A 17,794-nucleotide genomic window follows, 5' to 3' on the forward strand; every position below is an offset into this window, starting at 1 on the left:
GAGAATAATGGGGTGAGATGAAGAATAAGGAAAGGACATTTTAGAAGAGGTAGCGATACATTAGCTAAGCCCTGAAGGATAAGAAGGATTCAGGCATGTGAAGCGTGGAGGGAAGAGAATCCCAGAAAGGGGGAAGTACACATAAAAGCATCTAAAGCAATAAAGAGTGTGTCTAGAACAGAAAAGGCAATAGAAAGTAGTGAATGAGTAGGAAAGAGGCATAAGATGAGGTTGGAGAGAGAGGCAGAGGCCATAGTGCAGGCCCCTAAAGGTTATGATACAGAGTTTGGAAAGCAAATTCTTATATATTAATATTTGCTGAATGAATGAAAATGTTTTATTTTTCTTACAAAAAACCCATTTTTAAAAATGTCCCACTTCATTCTTTTGAACATGAAAAAGGACTTCATATTCCTTGTGACAGAGGGAAACCTTGTACCAGACAGTGATAAAGGCTGAGGATCGTCATTGTTCTTAAATTTTTGTCTACCTATAGGGGCATTAAGGATCTTTGTCTGATATGCTGGAACCCAGAGTCAGATAAGAAGAAAAATGAATGAATGAAGGAGCAAGATCTTTTCCTCAACTCAGGTAAGGACAAACACCAGTGTCAGAAAAATTGCGAAAGACTTTGAAATGGGCAAAAAAGATTACTGAGTGTCCAGTGTAACACAACCTTCTGGGTTGTGTCCTTGAGCTATTTTACAATAATTAAGCTATAGAAACTGATAGTGAATGCAGTGGACTGAATAGGCCCTCTTACCACAAATTTGTAAGTTGAAATTCTAATCTCAATTTCTCTATTAATTTTGGTTTTGTATTTATTTCTACACACAGCCAATAAGGTATTACCCCTGTGGTAGCAGTGACTGGGATTTGGATTTATGGTCTGACCATTTGGTGATCTCTGTAAATAGCTGATGCAAATCTGTTCTGTTTTGGGTAAGAGAAGACAGAGAATCTGGTTTATTAGTCTTTCTTGTTTATTTCTCATTAGTTCATTTTGAGACCAAATCAATTAAGGATTTGTGCCTTCTATGAAGGAAAATAGGTCTTTAATAGTAGACTGATGAATTTTTATGGTTCTTTGTTTACTCTTGACTTACAGCTCAAGTTGTAGGTAGAACAGCACCTATATGTTCCTTATGTGTCTTTGTGTCTATGTATCTGTAATACAGAACAGTGTTTACTTAATTTTGTGAGTGTGAAATATTTTCCTATTTCTGGAGGGTATTCATACATAAAATTATATTTTCTCTTAAATTAAAGGTGCTCTGTTCTAATTTGCTTAGAGATAAATAGTGCTTATATAAATAGAATATTTCTAAAATTCCTAGATAGTAAAGAAATTTAACTTATAATATTTTAAATGTGCTATACTAAAAAATATCCTAATAATTTTAAGAATTCAAGTTCATATAGTTAAAACAAATCTTTGGCAAGTAAAACTAGATTAATAATTTTAGTTATTAAGAAATCCCAGCCATGTTCTTTCTCTTATTTATGTATCTTAAGTATAATAAAAGTATACATTTTAGGCCAGGTGCAGTGGCTCATGCCTGTAATCCTACCACTTTGGGAGGCAGAGGACGGAGGATTGCTTGAGGCTAGGAGTGCAAAACCAGCCTGGGCAATAGTGAGAGCCCGTCTCTAAAAAGAAAAAAAAAATTAGCCAGGCATGGTGGCAGCTGAGCCTGAGGCAGAAGGATCACTTGAGCTCAGGAGTTGGAAGCTGCAGTGAGCTATGATTATGCCACTGCACTCCAGCCTGGGTGACAAAAAGTGTTCATCTTTGCTACATTAAGAAGGTATAAAAGGGATATATGTGGCTGTAGGAAGTTGTATTCTTTGTGTTTATAAACTTTGCTAGTCTGCTAAAATGATTACATGTGATTTCTCAATTATTAATTACCTATGCTCTCTAGTTTATGAAATAGAAATCAGTTATTTTCTTAAACATTATAATTAATATGGGTGGTTGTAATTATATCAGGAGCAATAACAACAAAGAAGTATAACTGTGTGTTCTTTTTTTTTTTCAAGGAAAAAGAATGTTTTTTCTCTTAAAGTACAGTTTTCTAAATTTTTGGTCTCAGGACCCCTTTACATAAATTAAAATTCATTAAGGATCCCCAAGAGCTTTTGTTTATGTGAGTTATATCTCCTGATATTTACTGTATTAGAAATTAAAACTAAGAAATTTAAAAAATCATTTATTTGTTGGTTCATTTGAAAATAGCAGTGATAAAGGCATTTCATGTTAACACAAGCAACTTATTTTTTATGCATTGTTTTATAATTTTGAAAATCTCTTTAATGTCTGACTTAATAGAAATCAGTTGGATTCTCATATCTGCTGCATTTGATCTGAGAAGATATCACACATCATTTAACTGCTGGAAAAACCCAAACACACACTCATGAGGGAAGGTGAGAGAATGAGAAGAGAATAAAAAAAGGCAGATAAAGTCTTAATATTATTATGAAAATAGTTTTACCTTGCAGGTCCACTTAAAAGGTCTCAAGGACCCTTACAGGTCTGGGGGGGGTCACTCTTTGTTCTAAAGTGAAGCGTTTGTTCCAGAATATAAAAGAACATATAATAAAGGACAAAACTTTGAAATAGACTTTTATTTGCCTTGGTTTATAATACTTGTGTCTGAAATGAAGCTGAGAAATAAATTTTAGTGAGTTCACTCAGTTTTGAAGAGCTTATTTCTTTGGTAACAAGTAATGTCTTTCCTACAATATGACAGGTTATTCTTTTTGTGTAGGTGGCCTTTTTGTGTTTTCTGTTTATTTTGTCTTTTGATTATTTAAAGAAATAAGAAAAGAACAAAAGTTCCTCATTTATGAATGAGTCAAGGTTATTTGCAATCATGTTATTTTTTATGTTTATTTTCAAATATTTTATTGTTGCATTGAAAAATTAAGTAAACAAGTATTGTTCCTCAGGTACCCATGATCCTATCTTAATCAAGTGCTCAATTCTTTTTTGGTGACTCTTGATTTTAATCAATAAAATCAAGAGTCAAATAATCAAAATCAAATAATAATTTTCAGAATATTCAGAATAATTTTCAAAATTATCTCTGAAATTCTCTAGAGGGTCCCTAGAAAATCCAAGATTTATTCTTTCATCTTATAAAAAGAAATGCTAGAAATAATTAGGTGTGTTTGATGTGTTACTGATATAAGAGTTTCATGGGAGAAGCTGTCGTATCTGACAAGAGATGTGCAGTCCGTCCTAAGTTAGATTTGTATTGGTAAAATTTTATTAATATAAATATTTCAGAAATTGTTTGCTTTATGGGAAGTCCCTGGAGATTTGACAATGCCCTTGCTGTTTTATCCTTAGAGGAGCAAAGACCTGAACTCTAATAGCCCTAGAAGAATATTCTATATTTATCCAGTGCAAACTAGAGACCACATATGTTTCCCTGATGCTTTGGTGCAAGGACTTCCAGGTTCCTTGGCGTAAGTCTTGGAGGGAGCGAGCCCAATTTGTGGATTAAATAAAATTTCCTGCCAGTCCTGTAGTATAGGTGCTCAGAGTACGATTTAAATCGAATGAAATAAATTTCTTGCATGCCTGAGTTTCTTTTTCTTTTCTTTTCTTTTCTTTTTTATGGCCATACTGTAGAAGTCAGCATACCTGAGTTTCTGCGCTTAAGATTCATGCCTGCTGCAGAATGCTTCTGCATCTTTTCTTGATCTCCCTGTATTTTCTGTAACTGGTTTTCAAGCTCATCTCCTGGGCTGAAGCAGATGTTCTCCTTTTTGTGCTTTTCTTTCTGCTACTAAGGTACCCTGAAATTCTTTTTGGAACTAGAATTTGTTGCCTGGCAGGAGTATGCTGCAGCATGTTTTATCTCTTTCTTCCTAGTTCTTTATTATCTCATTCCCATTCAAGGAGGTGGGAAGGACAGTTATTGGCTCCTAAGGAATACTGTGGGATTCTCAGTTCCTAAAATCTCTTTCCTACCAAATTAAATGTTTGCTGTAAGTATCTTACCACAGAGAGAGTAAAATAAATAAAACCAATATGCTTAACTATATTGGCTTTGTTTATTTGTGAGCAAATCCGTAGGATAATTGGCATCTTTGTTAGCAGTAATAAAGAAGGTTAGATTGAGAAGTGTTCTGTCCTTACCACAGTTGAGCCACAATTGCCAAGCCTGTGAATGCTATAGGCTTGTTATCTCTCCAGAAGTACCAGAAAAGACAGACTTTAGTCTGCCAAATAGGTATTACTCCATAATTCAGTTAATTAGGAGCTAAGATAGATTATATATGAAACAATCCCTGGAAATAAAAAATTTAACATTTAAATAGTCCTGACATCAGGGTTTGCTCTTGTGATACTGAGAGTACCACAGGCAGTTGGATGGTAATGAAAACAGACATGTTGCAAATTATTTCTTATAGCTCTACCACAGTGCAGACCTCAGCCCCCTAGCCTTTGTGATCTCAGGAGAGGTCTGCAGCAGTGTGCTCTACCTGGGGCTAAAGACTTCTGGGAGTCCTTCAGGGAACATTAACCCAGCAATCTGCTATAAGAACATCTACCCATACTTCAACACTTTCACTCCTGGAGGTAATTTGTGATGGTAGTCTTGGACTGAGATTCTTTTTCTTCCATGGCTTTTGGGAACTGAAGTGCTATTCTCAAACACCCTAAAACTAAAGTTTGTGAATGGAAGGCTAGTGTTCTCTGTTTAGGTTACTAAATTCTGAAATTTGCTCTCAGAGCCAATAGAGTTTACTATTCAAAGAGTTAGGTTATAAATTTCGGCAGTTTTATAGCTAGAGAAGGCAGAGACCAAGAACAATGATATATATAACATCTAGCTTAAAATAAATCAAGTTCTTGAAAATACAAATTTTAATAACTGCTATTATGAAAATACCATAATTTTTTCAGTTTAGTCATTAATATAAGATAAAAGAAAACATGGAAAGGGCTTCTAAGCTGGCAAAACATCTTGTGGTCTGAAATATTTTTTAGTATATGTGCTGCCGAAGTGAGCCTGTGACCTGAAATATTTTTGAGCCAATATATAAGGTTGGTTATTATAGTAAAGAATATTTTGCATTTATAACGTTATTCAGTGGACCCAATAGTCATCATGAATGAACACATTTCATTAAGATATATAAACTTAATGATATTGAGAATATTCAAATTGAGGTTTCCATAGGACTAAGCATTACCATGTACAAATAATCTTAGTTCTATAAAATCATATATATGTGTGTATATATAGTTTCTTTATTGTTATTTATCACCTTTGTAAAGAGAGGCAAAAGAAATGCCTAATCCTTTCTTTCTTCTCTGTGAGGAAGTGGAGCTAAGGGCTCTTGGTAAGGTTTGGAATACGTGGTGGGTGAGTTGGTCGGCTTTGGGAGATCATGTTTAAATTTAAGTAGAAGGAAGGATTCTGGAGCTTTACCTGGGGGTAAATATTATGTATAAAGGGAGTCCTAATATAACAAAATTGGGTGAGAAACAAACTACAAGTCTCCAGGGGAATAGCAAAAACCATTCCGCAGCTTATCAGGACCAGTAATTTCTGAAGCCCCATAGATTTTCAGCTTTGTGGGGGCCTGGTTATAAATACCAGATGCCAACCAGACCACAGTTAGTTGACCACATGTAAGGACATGACAGTAAGTAAATTTTCATAAGCCCCATATTTTCATACCTTTTCCCCCATGGATACACCCCCTGATGTGATGATGACATCAGCACGACTGATCCCCTCATTCAAGGCATTGAGTAAGTCATCTGGGCTGGAAAACAATAAAGTTAACAATAAATTAACACGCAAGGCAAAGATTTTGGATATAGTGCCAACTTAAAACTAAACCACCAGTAGGTGGCATTAACATGAGTACAGCACTACATTCTGATTGAAGTGGGAACCACAGGGTCTCTGCCCAATGGAAGCATAACTCTTATTGTGGAGAAAGGACCTTGTAAGTACTGAAGTAGTGACTACTGGTGCTTTCACAGGGCTTTTTGCTCTAGCAAGGCAGTATAATGAGGGGAAACAGTGAAGTGTTGAAGGATGTCTAACCATCCTGGTTTGCCTAGCAATATCTCTTATTTTAGTACTGAAAGTCAGACAATCCTAGGAAATCCGAAGAAAACCAGGATAGTTGGTCACCCTAGGTGTTAGAAAGGTCACATAGGACTCTTTAGAGTGAATGACTTAAGTAAGGCCCTGAGAAATAAGCTGAATTTTGAGAGGTGGAAAGGAACAGGAAAGGGCTTTGTAAGCAAGAGGGTCTGTATTAGCATAGGCTTGGAATAGTGATTATGTCTGTGGTGTTTCTAGATCACTATGGAAAATGGCCTGAATATAATGAAGGACTTGATTGGGAATGACTGGGATAGGTAGGACAGGACGTGATTTTAGAAGGCCCTCAAGCCTAAGAATTTGGAGTTGATCTATTAGGAAATGAGAGAGGGGATCCCTAGATATATGAAGAGCCAGTAGGGGTTTACTGGGAAAAGAAAGGGCATAGAAAAAAAGGACAAGGAAGGCAGAGACCATACAAAATGTTCTGAGAGGGTAAAAGCATGAGATGAATATTAGGGATTAAAACTAGGCAGGTTCCTGACTGTCAACTGAAAAAGCAAGTGCACAAGGCCCTTTGACGGCACAGGTCAAAGGCCTGGGGAGACGAGATGGAGAGAAATAAAGGGTCTTATCCTCCAGATGTTAGATGGGTTGAAGAGACCTAACTTGAGATTGATCAAGTGAGAATAAACAAAATGCCAAGCAGCAAGGCTTATGGAGGGACAGGATAGTAGGGAGTAGCTGAAAGGGACTACTTAGTTACTACTTAAATCCACACAAAGCAATTGACCAATGTGACCTGCACTTGGCATTTCCCTCTAAGCGATGCAGTACAGGAAAGGGTGCCTTTTGAGAAGTACATGTTCAGTCAACACCCTTCTTTTCTGAGAACTTCTTATCTGTGGAGGAGGGAGTGTTTGCCTTTACACTGTCTGACTCTTCCTTTCCCTTTCTTGTCTATGGATATCTAACATGAACAACTATAAAGGTAGTAATCCTGACTTCCAATTTTCTAGTTCCTACTTTTAGTCCCTTTTCAGGCCCAGTTGTATTCTTGCTTTTGGGTTCCTTGAGATAACCCTATATCCTCAAAATCTCTCCTTTGCTTAAGCTAGCTTCAGCAATTTTTGTTAACTTGAAACCAAATGATCTCTCAACGAGACAGTGAAGTTTATTCATGTCCCTTTACCTTAATACACTACTTGATGAGAGAGGAAAAAGAAAAGTTAGACTCCAGATCGCATGATTTGTAACTAAGATAGCATTTCAGTTTTCATCCTGTCATGAGAGAAGAAAGGAGAAGAACTTGAGACCTACCAGAGACACTACCTTCACAGGCTCTCTAAGAGATAAGCTAGTAGGGAGGTGGCATAGCATAGCATAGAGATTAAGAATGTGAACTCTGGAGTCAGATTGCCTGAGCTTAAATCCTGGCTCCACTACTTGTTAGAAATGTAACCTTGGACAAGTTTCTGTTGTACATTTCTGGTATCTAGGGATCTAGTTAGACATCATGGCTTACTAGACAGACAGTACAAATGTATGATAATAGTCAGAGGATCTATAACTCCATTTATTACCTCACAATAAATGTGTAAAGTAGACTGAACAGGTATTATTTGCCCATTTTAAGAAAAGGTAAGTGATATTCAGAGAGGCAAAATAGCATATTAAAGTCTAGATAGAGCTGTAAGTGGCAGAGCTGGGACTGTAACTTTTGGCTTCTCATTAAATGTTTGTTCCATTCCCTGTCTAATCAGATGTGGTTGTACAGTTTCCTTTTTCAGGCATATGACATGTCATAGAAGGAATATTCTCACAGGAGACTCTTGTGCAAAAGCATCAAAAATAGAGGATGCTGAGGCAACAGGTATGGATTTGTCCGGGCTGACCAGCAAAAAGACTGTATGTATGGACATGTTGGTACAGTTCTAGGGAATGAAACAAACATGATTCTGAATCCTATATTCAGATAAAAACTAAGATTTTTATTAAATATAACTTAATAGCTTATTCATATAAATTCACCTCATTTTTTATGATTCATATTATATTTTAAATTATAAAACATTTTCAACATAATAGTGTAACAAACATCCATGTATCCATCTCTCAGAGTTGACAAATGGTAATATTTTTTAATATTTATTTCATACTCCCTGTTTCAGATTTTTAACAGATAACTGAGTTTGCTTTCTAAGACTAAAAGATTACTCTGAATAATGATATGAGGAAATAGAAAACAAAGGTTATAATCATGAATATTATATTAGAAAGAAAATTTCATGATTTTCTCAGTTTTGCCAAACAGAGTATAATATGTTAATTTTCTCAAGGTTAGGAGACTAAAACTACAAAATATTATAATCTGACCTTATATTTAAGAATATAACTTCCTATATATAAGATCAGTTGATATTTAAGACATAAAATTAAAGACAATAATACTTATGTTGTAAAAAGAACAATACATTTTTCTACCTTTGTGTTAATTTCACAACTCTATGAGGTAGGCAGGACAAGAGAAGACATTGAGGTTCAGATAGGCAGTGACAAAGTGTGGGCCAGTGGAGCAATGGATAACACATCTGACTACAGATCAGAAGATTCCAGAAAGGGAGTGACAGGTTCAAGGTCACTTTTGTATTTTTTCTACTATTTTTCCAAACTACAGTAATATTCACATTGTGAAAGACACTTTGTTATATATAGTACACTGTTAAATAAAAGCTATTTATCATTATTTATCTAAATATATGTCTTTGTACTTATAAAATTTGAAGTATTTTCTCATCATTGCCACTAGAGGGGCTGTTGGATTAAGAAGATTAAATTTTCTAGGTATATACCAGTAGTCTCCCTTTTCTCAGTGGTAAATCTTAAAGGGATATTGTGACATCAAGTAAATCTCCCTTCATTAACAATTGCAGTTTTAATTTGATTTGGATGGTTAATTAACCATTTCTTTAAAGATAATTCTAATACTAGCATGAATCTTGATTTTCTAACACTTTCTATTCATTTTCACTTGAATTATTAAGTACCTAACCATTGTTCTCTTAGAGTATCAATATTATGTAAAAGCATTCTGTAACACAGTTGCTTTAGTAATGCTAAGAATGTAACAGAAGATAGAGCCATTAATGGAAGGCCTGAGTGTTACAAAGTCTAGAATCTAGCTTTATCTCTATTGCTAATTACCTAGATGATCTTAAAAAATTATCATCTTTTTCTAAGTCTTATTCTCCTTATTTGGAAAATGAGGACATTTGGCCTAGATCCTTTCCATCTCTAACATTCATTGATTCTAAGAACTTGTGGCTGGTTGGGATCCAGTTCGAACACAAAGGTATCATTTTTAAGTTGACCCAGCACTGAAAGCTCAGCCTTTACAACTAAACAGTCCAGAAAGCACAGAGGCTTTTTTTGTTTTTGTTTTTTGTACTTCAATAGAAGACTGGCAGCTTGCCATTGGTGCTTTGATAATTCAGAAGTTGAGAGTTCTGTGCCTTTTACTACTTGTGATTCTCTTTTCCAGTAGAACTCCATTCCCATCAGATCCAAAGTACCCTAGCACCTCCCTGAGCCCTGACAGTAAATAGAACTCTGAGTAGGTAAAGGAAAATACCAGCAATCTAAGAAGCATGCCACTGGAAGATAGAAGAATAAGCACACTATTTAGGACATCTCCTAGTGAAATAAAACTACTAGGGGAATGGATAAATTTAACAATAACAAACAATTAAAGCACTAATATAAATTCAATTATGACATTAAAAGGGTATTCTGGAACAAAAAAATGATTTTCTTCTTTTTCTTTTCTTTTCTTCTTCTTCTTCTTATTTTTTTATCCACAAGCTACAGAGGAAAAAAAATGATTTTCAAGTAATAAAATTTAGTAGATGAAGGTGAGTATAGTACCTGTTAAAAATTCACTTAGTGGCCTAGAAAAAAAAAAGTGGTAGAAATATCTCCAAGGATTGTACAAAAGTACAAAAAGATGAAAGTCATGCAGAAAAATAATAAGAAACATGGAGGACAGAGAAATATTACCAATAGGAATTCCATAAAGAGAGAAAGGAATAGAGGGGGACAAGAGGAAAATTTCATTTATTTGAAAAGAGTTGGGCTTAGAAATAGAAAAGGTTTACTGAGTTCCAGGCAAGAGTGATGAAAAAACAGAAACCTAAGTATGTACTGGTAAAATTTTGTAATTTCAAGGACAAAGAGAAAATCTTACAAGCTGCCTGACAGAAAGATTGGGCTACTAACAAAGGAAAAATAACACTGGTTTTTTAGACTTCTTACCTACAATACTGAAAACTAGAAAACAGTAAATTAACATTAACATATCTCTGAAAGAAAAGGCACACAACCCTGAAATACTATACTCACTTAGAAACCATTCATTAATCAGAATAGAAGAATGATATTTGTGAAAATGCAAAGATTCAGATAACAATTCACCAAGTAATGTTTTGGAAAAATGACTGTAAAGAGAAAAATGAAACAGAAAAGAGACCTCAAGATAGGGGAAGATGGAGGAGAGAAAACAGTAGCGAAATATATACACATACACATATTCATTTATAAAAACGTGTAGCTAAATCTAAGTGGATAATGACTAAATAAGCTGAGGAATTATAATTATGTAATAAATATGGATTCTCAAAGTTGTAGAGATACACTGCAAAAGAAAACTTAATAACAGTCTAGAATTATTAATAAAAGCACTAGCTCAGCATTACCTAAAAGTTGAGGGGTGGAAGGAGATGGGGGAAATACAAGTATTCTAAGGTCTCATCTAATTGGTGTAGGGGGTTCATAGGAGAAATGGGAATGTGTTGTAGGAGAGATATAGTTAATACTTTCTTTTTATATAATAGTGGATAAATATATATTTGATTATGAGTATAAGAAGTTAGAAAGAAAACACAAGGGGAATGGCATAGAACAATTTTCAAAATAATAAGGGGATAAAAGGTAATAAATAGTACCTGGGTCAGACCAACATTAGGGAAAGGGAGAGGAAGAAATAATAAAGTTGTGTAGACAGTAAACAAAAAGTAAGATGAACACAAAAACATCAAGGGAATCATTTATAGCAAACTTCCTGGTAAAGCAAAAAATTTATGCTAAGATCAGAGTTACAGTAATTTAAAGCAGAAGTATGATTGCCTTTTTTTTTTTAGGTCAAATTCTATTTTAATGGTATTTATAAGGGACACTTAAAGAGATGAAAGATTGAAAATAATGCGTAGGGCAAATAATCACCAGGCAAATGTAACTAGCAAAAAAGCAGGAGTGTCAATATTAATGTCAAAATGGGATTTAAAGTTAAAATAACTTAAATGGATAAAGAGAGGCAATAAATTGTGATAAAAGGCAAATTTTAAAGATGATACAACAGTATATAACTATCTCACAAGACAGGTTCTCATTTCATCCAGGCTGCATGGTTGCCCTGCCAAATCTTACACATTGTAGGCACTCAGTAAATGAGCTGAATGAGCCATGATTTCAAGTCAATCTCTCCACAGTAGCTTTGGGAATAAATAGGTTTAGTTATTACAACTGTAATTACGTTATGGACAAATAATATTGTCTGGGGATAGAAAAAGATACTACTTAACATATATATAACCATAATAGTACTTTCTTTGAGAAGGGATTAAGATGAAACAAGATTGTGTATTCAAATATCTGAAAGGCTGTAGAGGGAGTCAACTTATTTGGTATTGCTTCAGAGGGCAGAATTAGGACTAAAGGATGGGAGAAATAGGGAGAAAGACTGGCTCAGTGTAATGGAAAAACATCTTTATTATAATAGCCATTCAACAATAGAATGTGCTGCTTCGTGAGGCGGTAAGATCTTTCTCATTAAAAGAATTCAAATAAAAACCTGATGATTGGCTGGGTGCGGTGGCTCACGCCTGTAATCCTAGCACTTTGGGAGGGTGAGGCAGGAAGATCGCATGAGGCCAGGAGTTCGAGACCAGCCTATAGCAAAAGCTACAAAAAATAGAAAAGTTAGCCAGGCATGCTGGTGCATGCCTGTAGTCCCAGCTACTTGGGAGGCTGAGGCAGAGGGATCACTTGAGTCCAGGAGTTTGAGGTTGCAGTGAGCTATGATGATGCCACTGCACTCTAGCCTGGGAGACAGAGCAAGACGTCGTCTCAAAAAAAAAAAGAAAACAAACAAAAACAAACCCCCCAAATAACAAAAAACCTGATAGCTAAGTTGTTAGAGATTTCCCTTAACACCTTTACTGGGTGAAAGACTGGACTAGCTAACATCAGATGTTCCTTTTGATTCTAATATATTGTGTTTAGTGTGGAAATACCCAAAGTTACATAACACAGTGACTATTTTCTCTTCACACATAAACTAAAGGCTAGAGGGAGAAACTGACCCAAGCCTTGCAATTGCAACTTGTAGATCATACTCTTCTCCCTCTCACTTTTTGAACATTAGGAACATTCTAGTATTTGACCTGAGTGAAAAAAATAAAAGCATCTTTTCTTCCCAAAGCCATGACATTCATCTTCAACTTGGGATATGGCTACCAATGTTAATAGTACTCTCCCTACAGTTTCAACTTCATCACATAAGCTTGAACTTAATAGAAAGGTAGAAAAAAGAGAAAGGAGAAGCATATTTCAAAATAAATGTACCAGAGAATGAATGTGGCTTTCTCAAAACTATATTAACTAATCAGTTTCTGTGAAGGAGGAGAATATATCTAGAGGGTATGACATCTTTTGAACACTGTATCTTTTCAGATTTCACTCTGATTGCTTTGGGGGCCCACTTTCAGTTAAGACTTTTTTTGCTTTCAAAAATTTTCATCTGCCTAAATTACTGTAATCCTGATTCTGGCAAAAAGTTCTTTTTGCTTTACCATGATGTCTGCTATGAAATTCAAAACCAAGACAGAGCCTTTACCCAAGTTTAGGATTTATGAATTTCAGAATATTCAGAATGCAAATGCATTTTTATTTTAAAATATTTTATATAAACACACAGATGGACAACAGCTGCTAATTAGTTTCCTATTTCATCTGTTATACCAACTGCAAATTGTATCATTTTAAGATGAATGAAGATGACAGTCAGATGGTGAGAAAAAGTTCTAGGATTTGTAGATTAAGGAATAGTTGCAGTTAATCATACCAAGATAACAAAAATAGCTCAGGACATATATTAATCATATCCTAATTCCTTCAGATGTCAAGGATAAATTCCTCAACCATAAATATTTTCTGTGTCTACTTCATGTATGGAATCAAGCTACATACTACAGAGAGCCATCATTTTGTCCTTCCTCAGTCTCACTGGGTATTCTGTATTATGGAGTCACATAAAGAAAAGAAACATCAGCATGGTCCTTGCCTTTAAGTTACAAGTTAGTGCAGAAAACATATGAAAAGAAATTTAGGAAAATGATTGAAATAAGCAATTACACTGATATCATTGAATTAAAATATTAATATATTAATTAAAATGAAAAAATATATAAGGAGAAATGATATAAATGGTAAGTGGGACAGAATGATCAGAATTGGTTTGAGATAATTAGGAAAGGGTTTCTGGAAGATATTACTTTTTATGAAGTTAGGGTAGGAAAACAATTTCTAAAGCTACAGTAATACCTAAAGGTTATTTTTAGAAGAAACAAATATCAACTATAATAGCTACTCTCAAGGATTAAGAAAGGCAACTGTAATAGCCACTAAAAAAGTCTCTCATGGAGAGTGGGAAGAATCCCTTATTCATAAACACATGGTTGTTAAGGTAGAAAGAATATTCTTTGTTAACAAATAGAAAATGAGAGACCTCTGCTGATAAATGTTGAGAAAAATGAATGTATTATGTTGACTTAAAAATTAAAATTTTGCATTTTAAGCAGAAAAGGGTATTTATTCCATAAGTGAAGTAGGCAGTTTATAAAGATGACAAGAACCAATTAAATTCAGATCTAAATTCTCCTTGATGATTAGAAAATTCCTATTTTAAGAACATTAGGTAAGCACTAAGAATTTAGGACATGTTTGGTTCACAAATTGGAAGTTGTAAGGCTTTGCCCAAATAACAACTGTACTGTTAAGTCTGTCTTGATAATTCCTGCTAAATGTGCCAGTTTTATAAGAAGCCAATTTGCTATCTCAGTGCTTGTTCCTCTTCTGCTTCTTGCTTTAATGTGAAGAGGCAGCTTCAAAAATTGGCAGCAGCAAGAGCAGGCAATTCAAATCCCAAACACCAATCTGTGACAGAGCCAAGCAAACCCAACATGATTTGAGTGGGGCAGGCTTCTGTGACAGCAATTTGCCAGGAAGGGGAACCCTTTTCTTAATTGTGGGTATTCCCCAGCCCTTCAGGCCTTCAAAGGAAGAAGGTCCAGGTTGGCAGTTTGGAAGCTTTATTATTGAGCTGTCTTAAAGTTGATGTAGAAATATAAGTAACCGAATAGTTAAAATCAGTTTTAGGGATTATGTTAATATAAGCTCAACTAATGCTGGACTTTATTTTAAAAAGTTTCCTCAAGTGGATTCTGTGTATTTGGATCATAATTACTGCTGTTATACTCAAGAGGTAAATGTGTAAGATCTTCTTTTTAAGTCCGAGGGAGCAGCTCATCAATTTTTAAAATTAAAAGTTTGCCAAATCCATTTGGAAGCTCTCCCACCGAGATCCTTTTCATCAGAAATATAAAACGAATCACTGCAGCCACAAAGCTTTACATTGTGCACTTTTGGAGGATGTGTCTTAGTTACTAATGCAATTCTGTTGTCAGTGCCATACTTTCTGGCCTGCTCCTGTGGCTAAGGTTTTTGGAGGGATCCTGCAAGATTCTTCTAGACAGTGTTGTACAGGTGGAATAGTGGCAGTTGGTTTCATGGAAAGAAGATGATATAGGAAAAGATGGGAGGGCAGTCTAATCTAGGAGATGTACCCCTACTAAGTGCTGTGGACATAGTCGTTACCAAGACACACTTTATTCTAGCCCTCATGGAGCTTATTGTCTGGTGGGAAACAAAATAACCCTGGCCCAACACTAACAAATCCTTTTCCCACCCTGGTTAGGCCATACAAGATAGCAATTCCTCAAAGAAAATTTATCAGGAAATTGATAGAAAAGAAAAAAATGCCAAAACAGAGAAGCACATATGTGCCCAAATGACTAATATCTTAACTAAGTTCTGGCCACCACAGCCTTGGCTGGCACCTATAGCACTCTGTACTTATTTACCTATCCAAACTTCTCTGTTTGCCTTAGATTCTTCCCCCTCAGTAGCTCATGCTGCTAGGAGGACAAAAGGAGGCTAATAGGTTATTGAATCAGCCATGAGGAAAGAAAACTAGGAAATCTACTATCCCATCTTTAAGGTAGAAATGAGATGGTGCTTAAAAGTATATAAACTGGCCGGGCGTGGTGGCTCATGCCTGTAATCCTAGCCCTCTGGGAGGCCGAGGCAGGTGGATCGCTCAAGGTCAGGAGTTCGACACCAGCATGAGCGAGACCCCATCTCTACTAAAAAAAAATAGAAATAAAAATTATCTGGACAAATAAAAATATATATAGAAAAAATTAGCTGGGCATGGTGGCGCATGCCTATAGTCCCAGCTATTCGGGAAGCTGAGGCAGTGGGATCACTTAAGCCCAGGAGTTTGAGGTTGCTGTGAGCTAGGCTGATGCCACAGCACTCACTCTGTCTCAAAAAAAAAAAAAAAAAAAGGATATAAACTCACATAAATTTGTACCAGTTTGAATGTCCAGGCTTGACTGGTTTCATACCTGGGCTGCGGATATAAGATTTGGGAGTCATCAACATAAGGAATTAGAAGGACAGAAAGCTAAGGGTGAGCCATGGGGAGACCTATATTTAGGGAATGAGCATAGGAAAAAGAGCTACAAAAGCCAAGAAAGGATAGATTATGAATGGAGGATGAAGATGAAGAAATAGTATGTTGCTAGACAGGGATATAAAATTGTAGTAAAGAGGCCTAATAGCTGGGTTTTATAGGCATTTTGGGTTTACATACACATACCATTTTGAGGCTTTGTAATCCAGATAAAGATAAATCAACACTGACACTGTTCTGTTCTGTGTAATACCCTTCACAATTTCTCTTTTATTTAATCCCTTTCTTTTGAATTCTACTTCCAAACCTGAGCTTAAGCTCTAGAATTTACTAAAATATTTTTACTACTGAGCTGTAATCCCTCAAAAACAGGATCTATGTCTCTTTCAACTTTGTATCTTCAATAGTCTTTGGCTTAAAATTTATATTAGATGCATGATTGAATTTACTGCATCCTTGCTACTTCTCGTGATCCATGTACCAAAAGCTTGGTATCACTTTGAAGCTTGTTAGAAATGCAAAATCTCAGCCTACCCCAATCATAATCAGCATTTCACTAAGATCTCCAGGTAATTCGCATAGGTACACCATCAATACTTGCTGGTGACTGACTTAACAACGAATAAATAAATTGTATTGTTCTCCTTATTTCCATTCTCTCTCCATCATTAGCCCATGTGATACATTTTTGTCAAATTACCTCTCTAAAATAATAGTTTATTATGACAATTCTGCTAAAAAAAAAGCTTCAGATTTAACTGAATGGGGTACTTCTGCCTAAATTGCAAATCCTTTCAAAATCTGGCCTCAAATTTCTAACCAAATTTACCTGCAGTAGTACCCTTCCACCTGAACCTCCTGTTCTAATCAGTCTTGCCTAACCTGAGTAGCTGTTCATTTCTGCTTCTCTATATAGTATTTGCTTTTGCTTCTCTATTTTTTTTTTTTTGAGACAGAGTGTCACTTTGTTGCCCAGGCTAGAGTGAGTGCCGTGGCGTCAGCCTACCTCACAGCAACCTCAAACTCCTGGGCTTAAGCGATCCTACTGCCTCAGCCTCCCGAGTAGCTGGGACTACAGGCATGCGCCACCATGCCCGGCTAATTTTTCTATATATATTTTTAGTTGTCCAGATAATTTCTTTCTATTTTTAGTAGAGACGGGGTCTCGCTCAGGCTGGTCTCGAACTCCTGACCTGGAGTGATCCACCCACCTCGGCCTCCTAGAGGGCTAGGATTACAGGCATGAGCCACCGCGCCCGGCCTGCTTCTCTATTTTTGTTCGTTCTGTTTCCTACTGGGATTAACATATCCTCTTTTCCTATTTAAATCCTACTCATTCTTTAATTTTTAGCTAAAATTGCACCTTTATAAAATGCTCTCTGATCACTCTAGACCGTAGTGATACTACTCTTCTGATATATTTAAATAACATCTTGTCTTCATAATTATAGCAGAGAATTATGAATTGTTAATCTCAAGAAATTTAGATTCCATTTTCACCTCTGCTGCTAACTAGTTGTATAATGCTGGCAAGTTATTTAATACTAAACGTCTCCAGGTTTTAAAATTTGTCTTTTTAAAGCAAAAGACTAGGGACCCCAATAGTACTATGTTCCACATAGTGTGAGAAATTATGTCTTAGGAAATGTATTTTAATATACACATAGTATTTATAAATGAATGCTTTTCAAATATAATGGTTAACCCTCAGGTATTTTAAGTGCCCCTTCTGCAATCTTCACAGTACTATTAAATTACCCTGTTTTAAAATAAAGGGTACAATAGGCAAAGGCACACCAGCTAGCAACTCAATTCAAACTGTTACAAACTCTTATTCTTCTAT

At 35.6% G+C, this 17,794-nt stretch overlaps 1 protein-coding gene across 3 annotated transcripts in view; it reads right to left on the bottom strand.

Moving 5' to 3' along the window:
- Positions 1 to 17,794, bottom strand: part of GPHN (gephyrin) — a 535,238-nt gene that overhangs the window by 23,290 nt on the left and 494,154 nt on the right. For all 3 annotated transcript variants that reach the window (XM_045565470.1, XM_045565461.1, XM_045565478.1), the window contains one exon: positions 5,706 to 5,793. In XM_045565470.1, the coding sequence (XP_045421426.1) occupies positions 5,706 to 5,793 (88 nt within the window). The remainder of the gene's footprint in view (positions 1 to 5,705; positions 5,794 to 17,794) is intronic.

Source organism: Lemur catta, chromosome 1 (genome assembly GCF_020740605.2).
Source record: "Lemur catta isolate mLemCat1 chromosome 1, mLemCat1.pri, whole genome shotgun sequence".
Taxonomy (NCBI): domain Eukaryota; kingdom Metazoa; phylum Chordata; class Mammalia; order Primates; family Lemuridae; genus Lemur; species Lemur catta.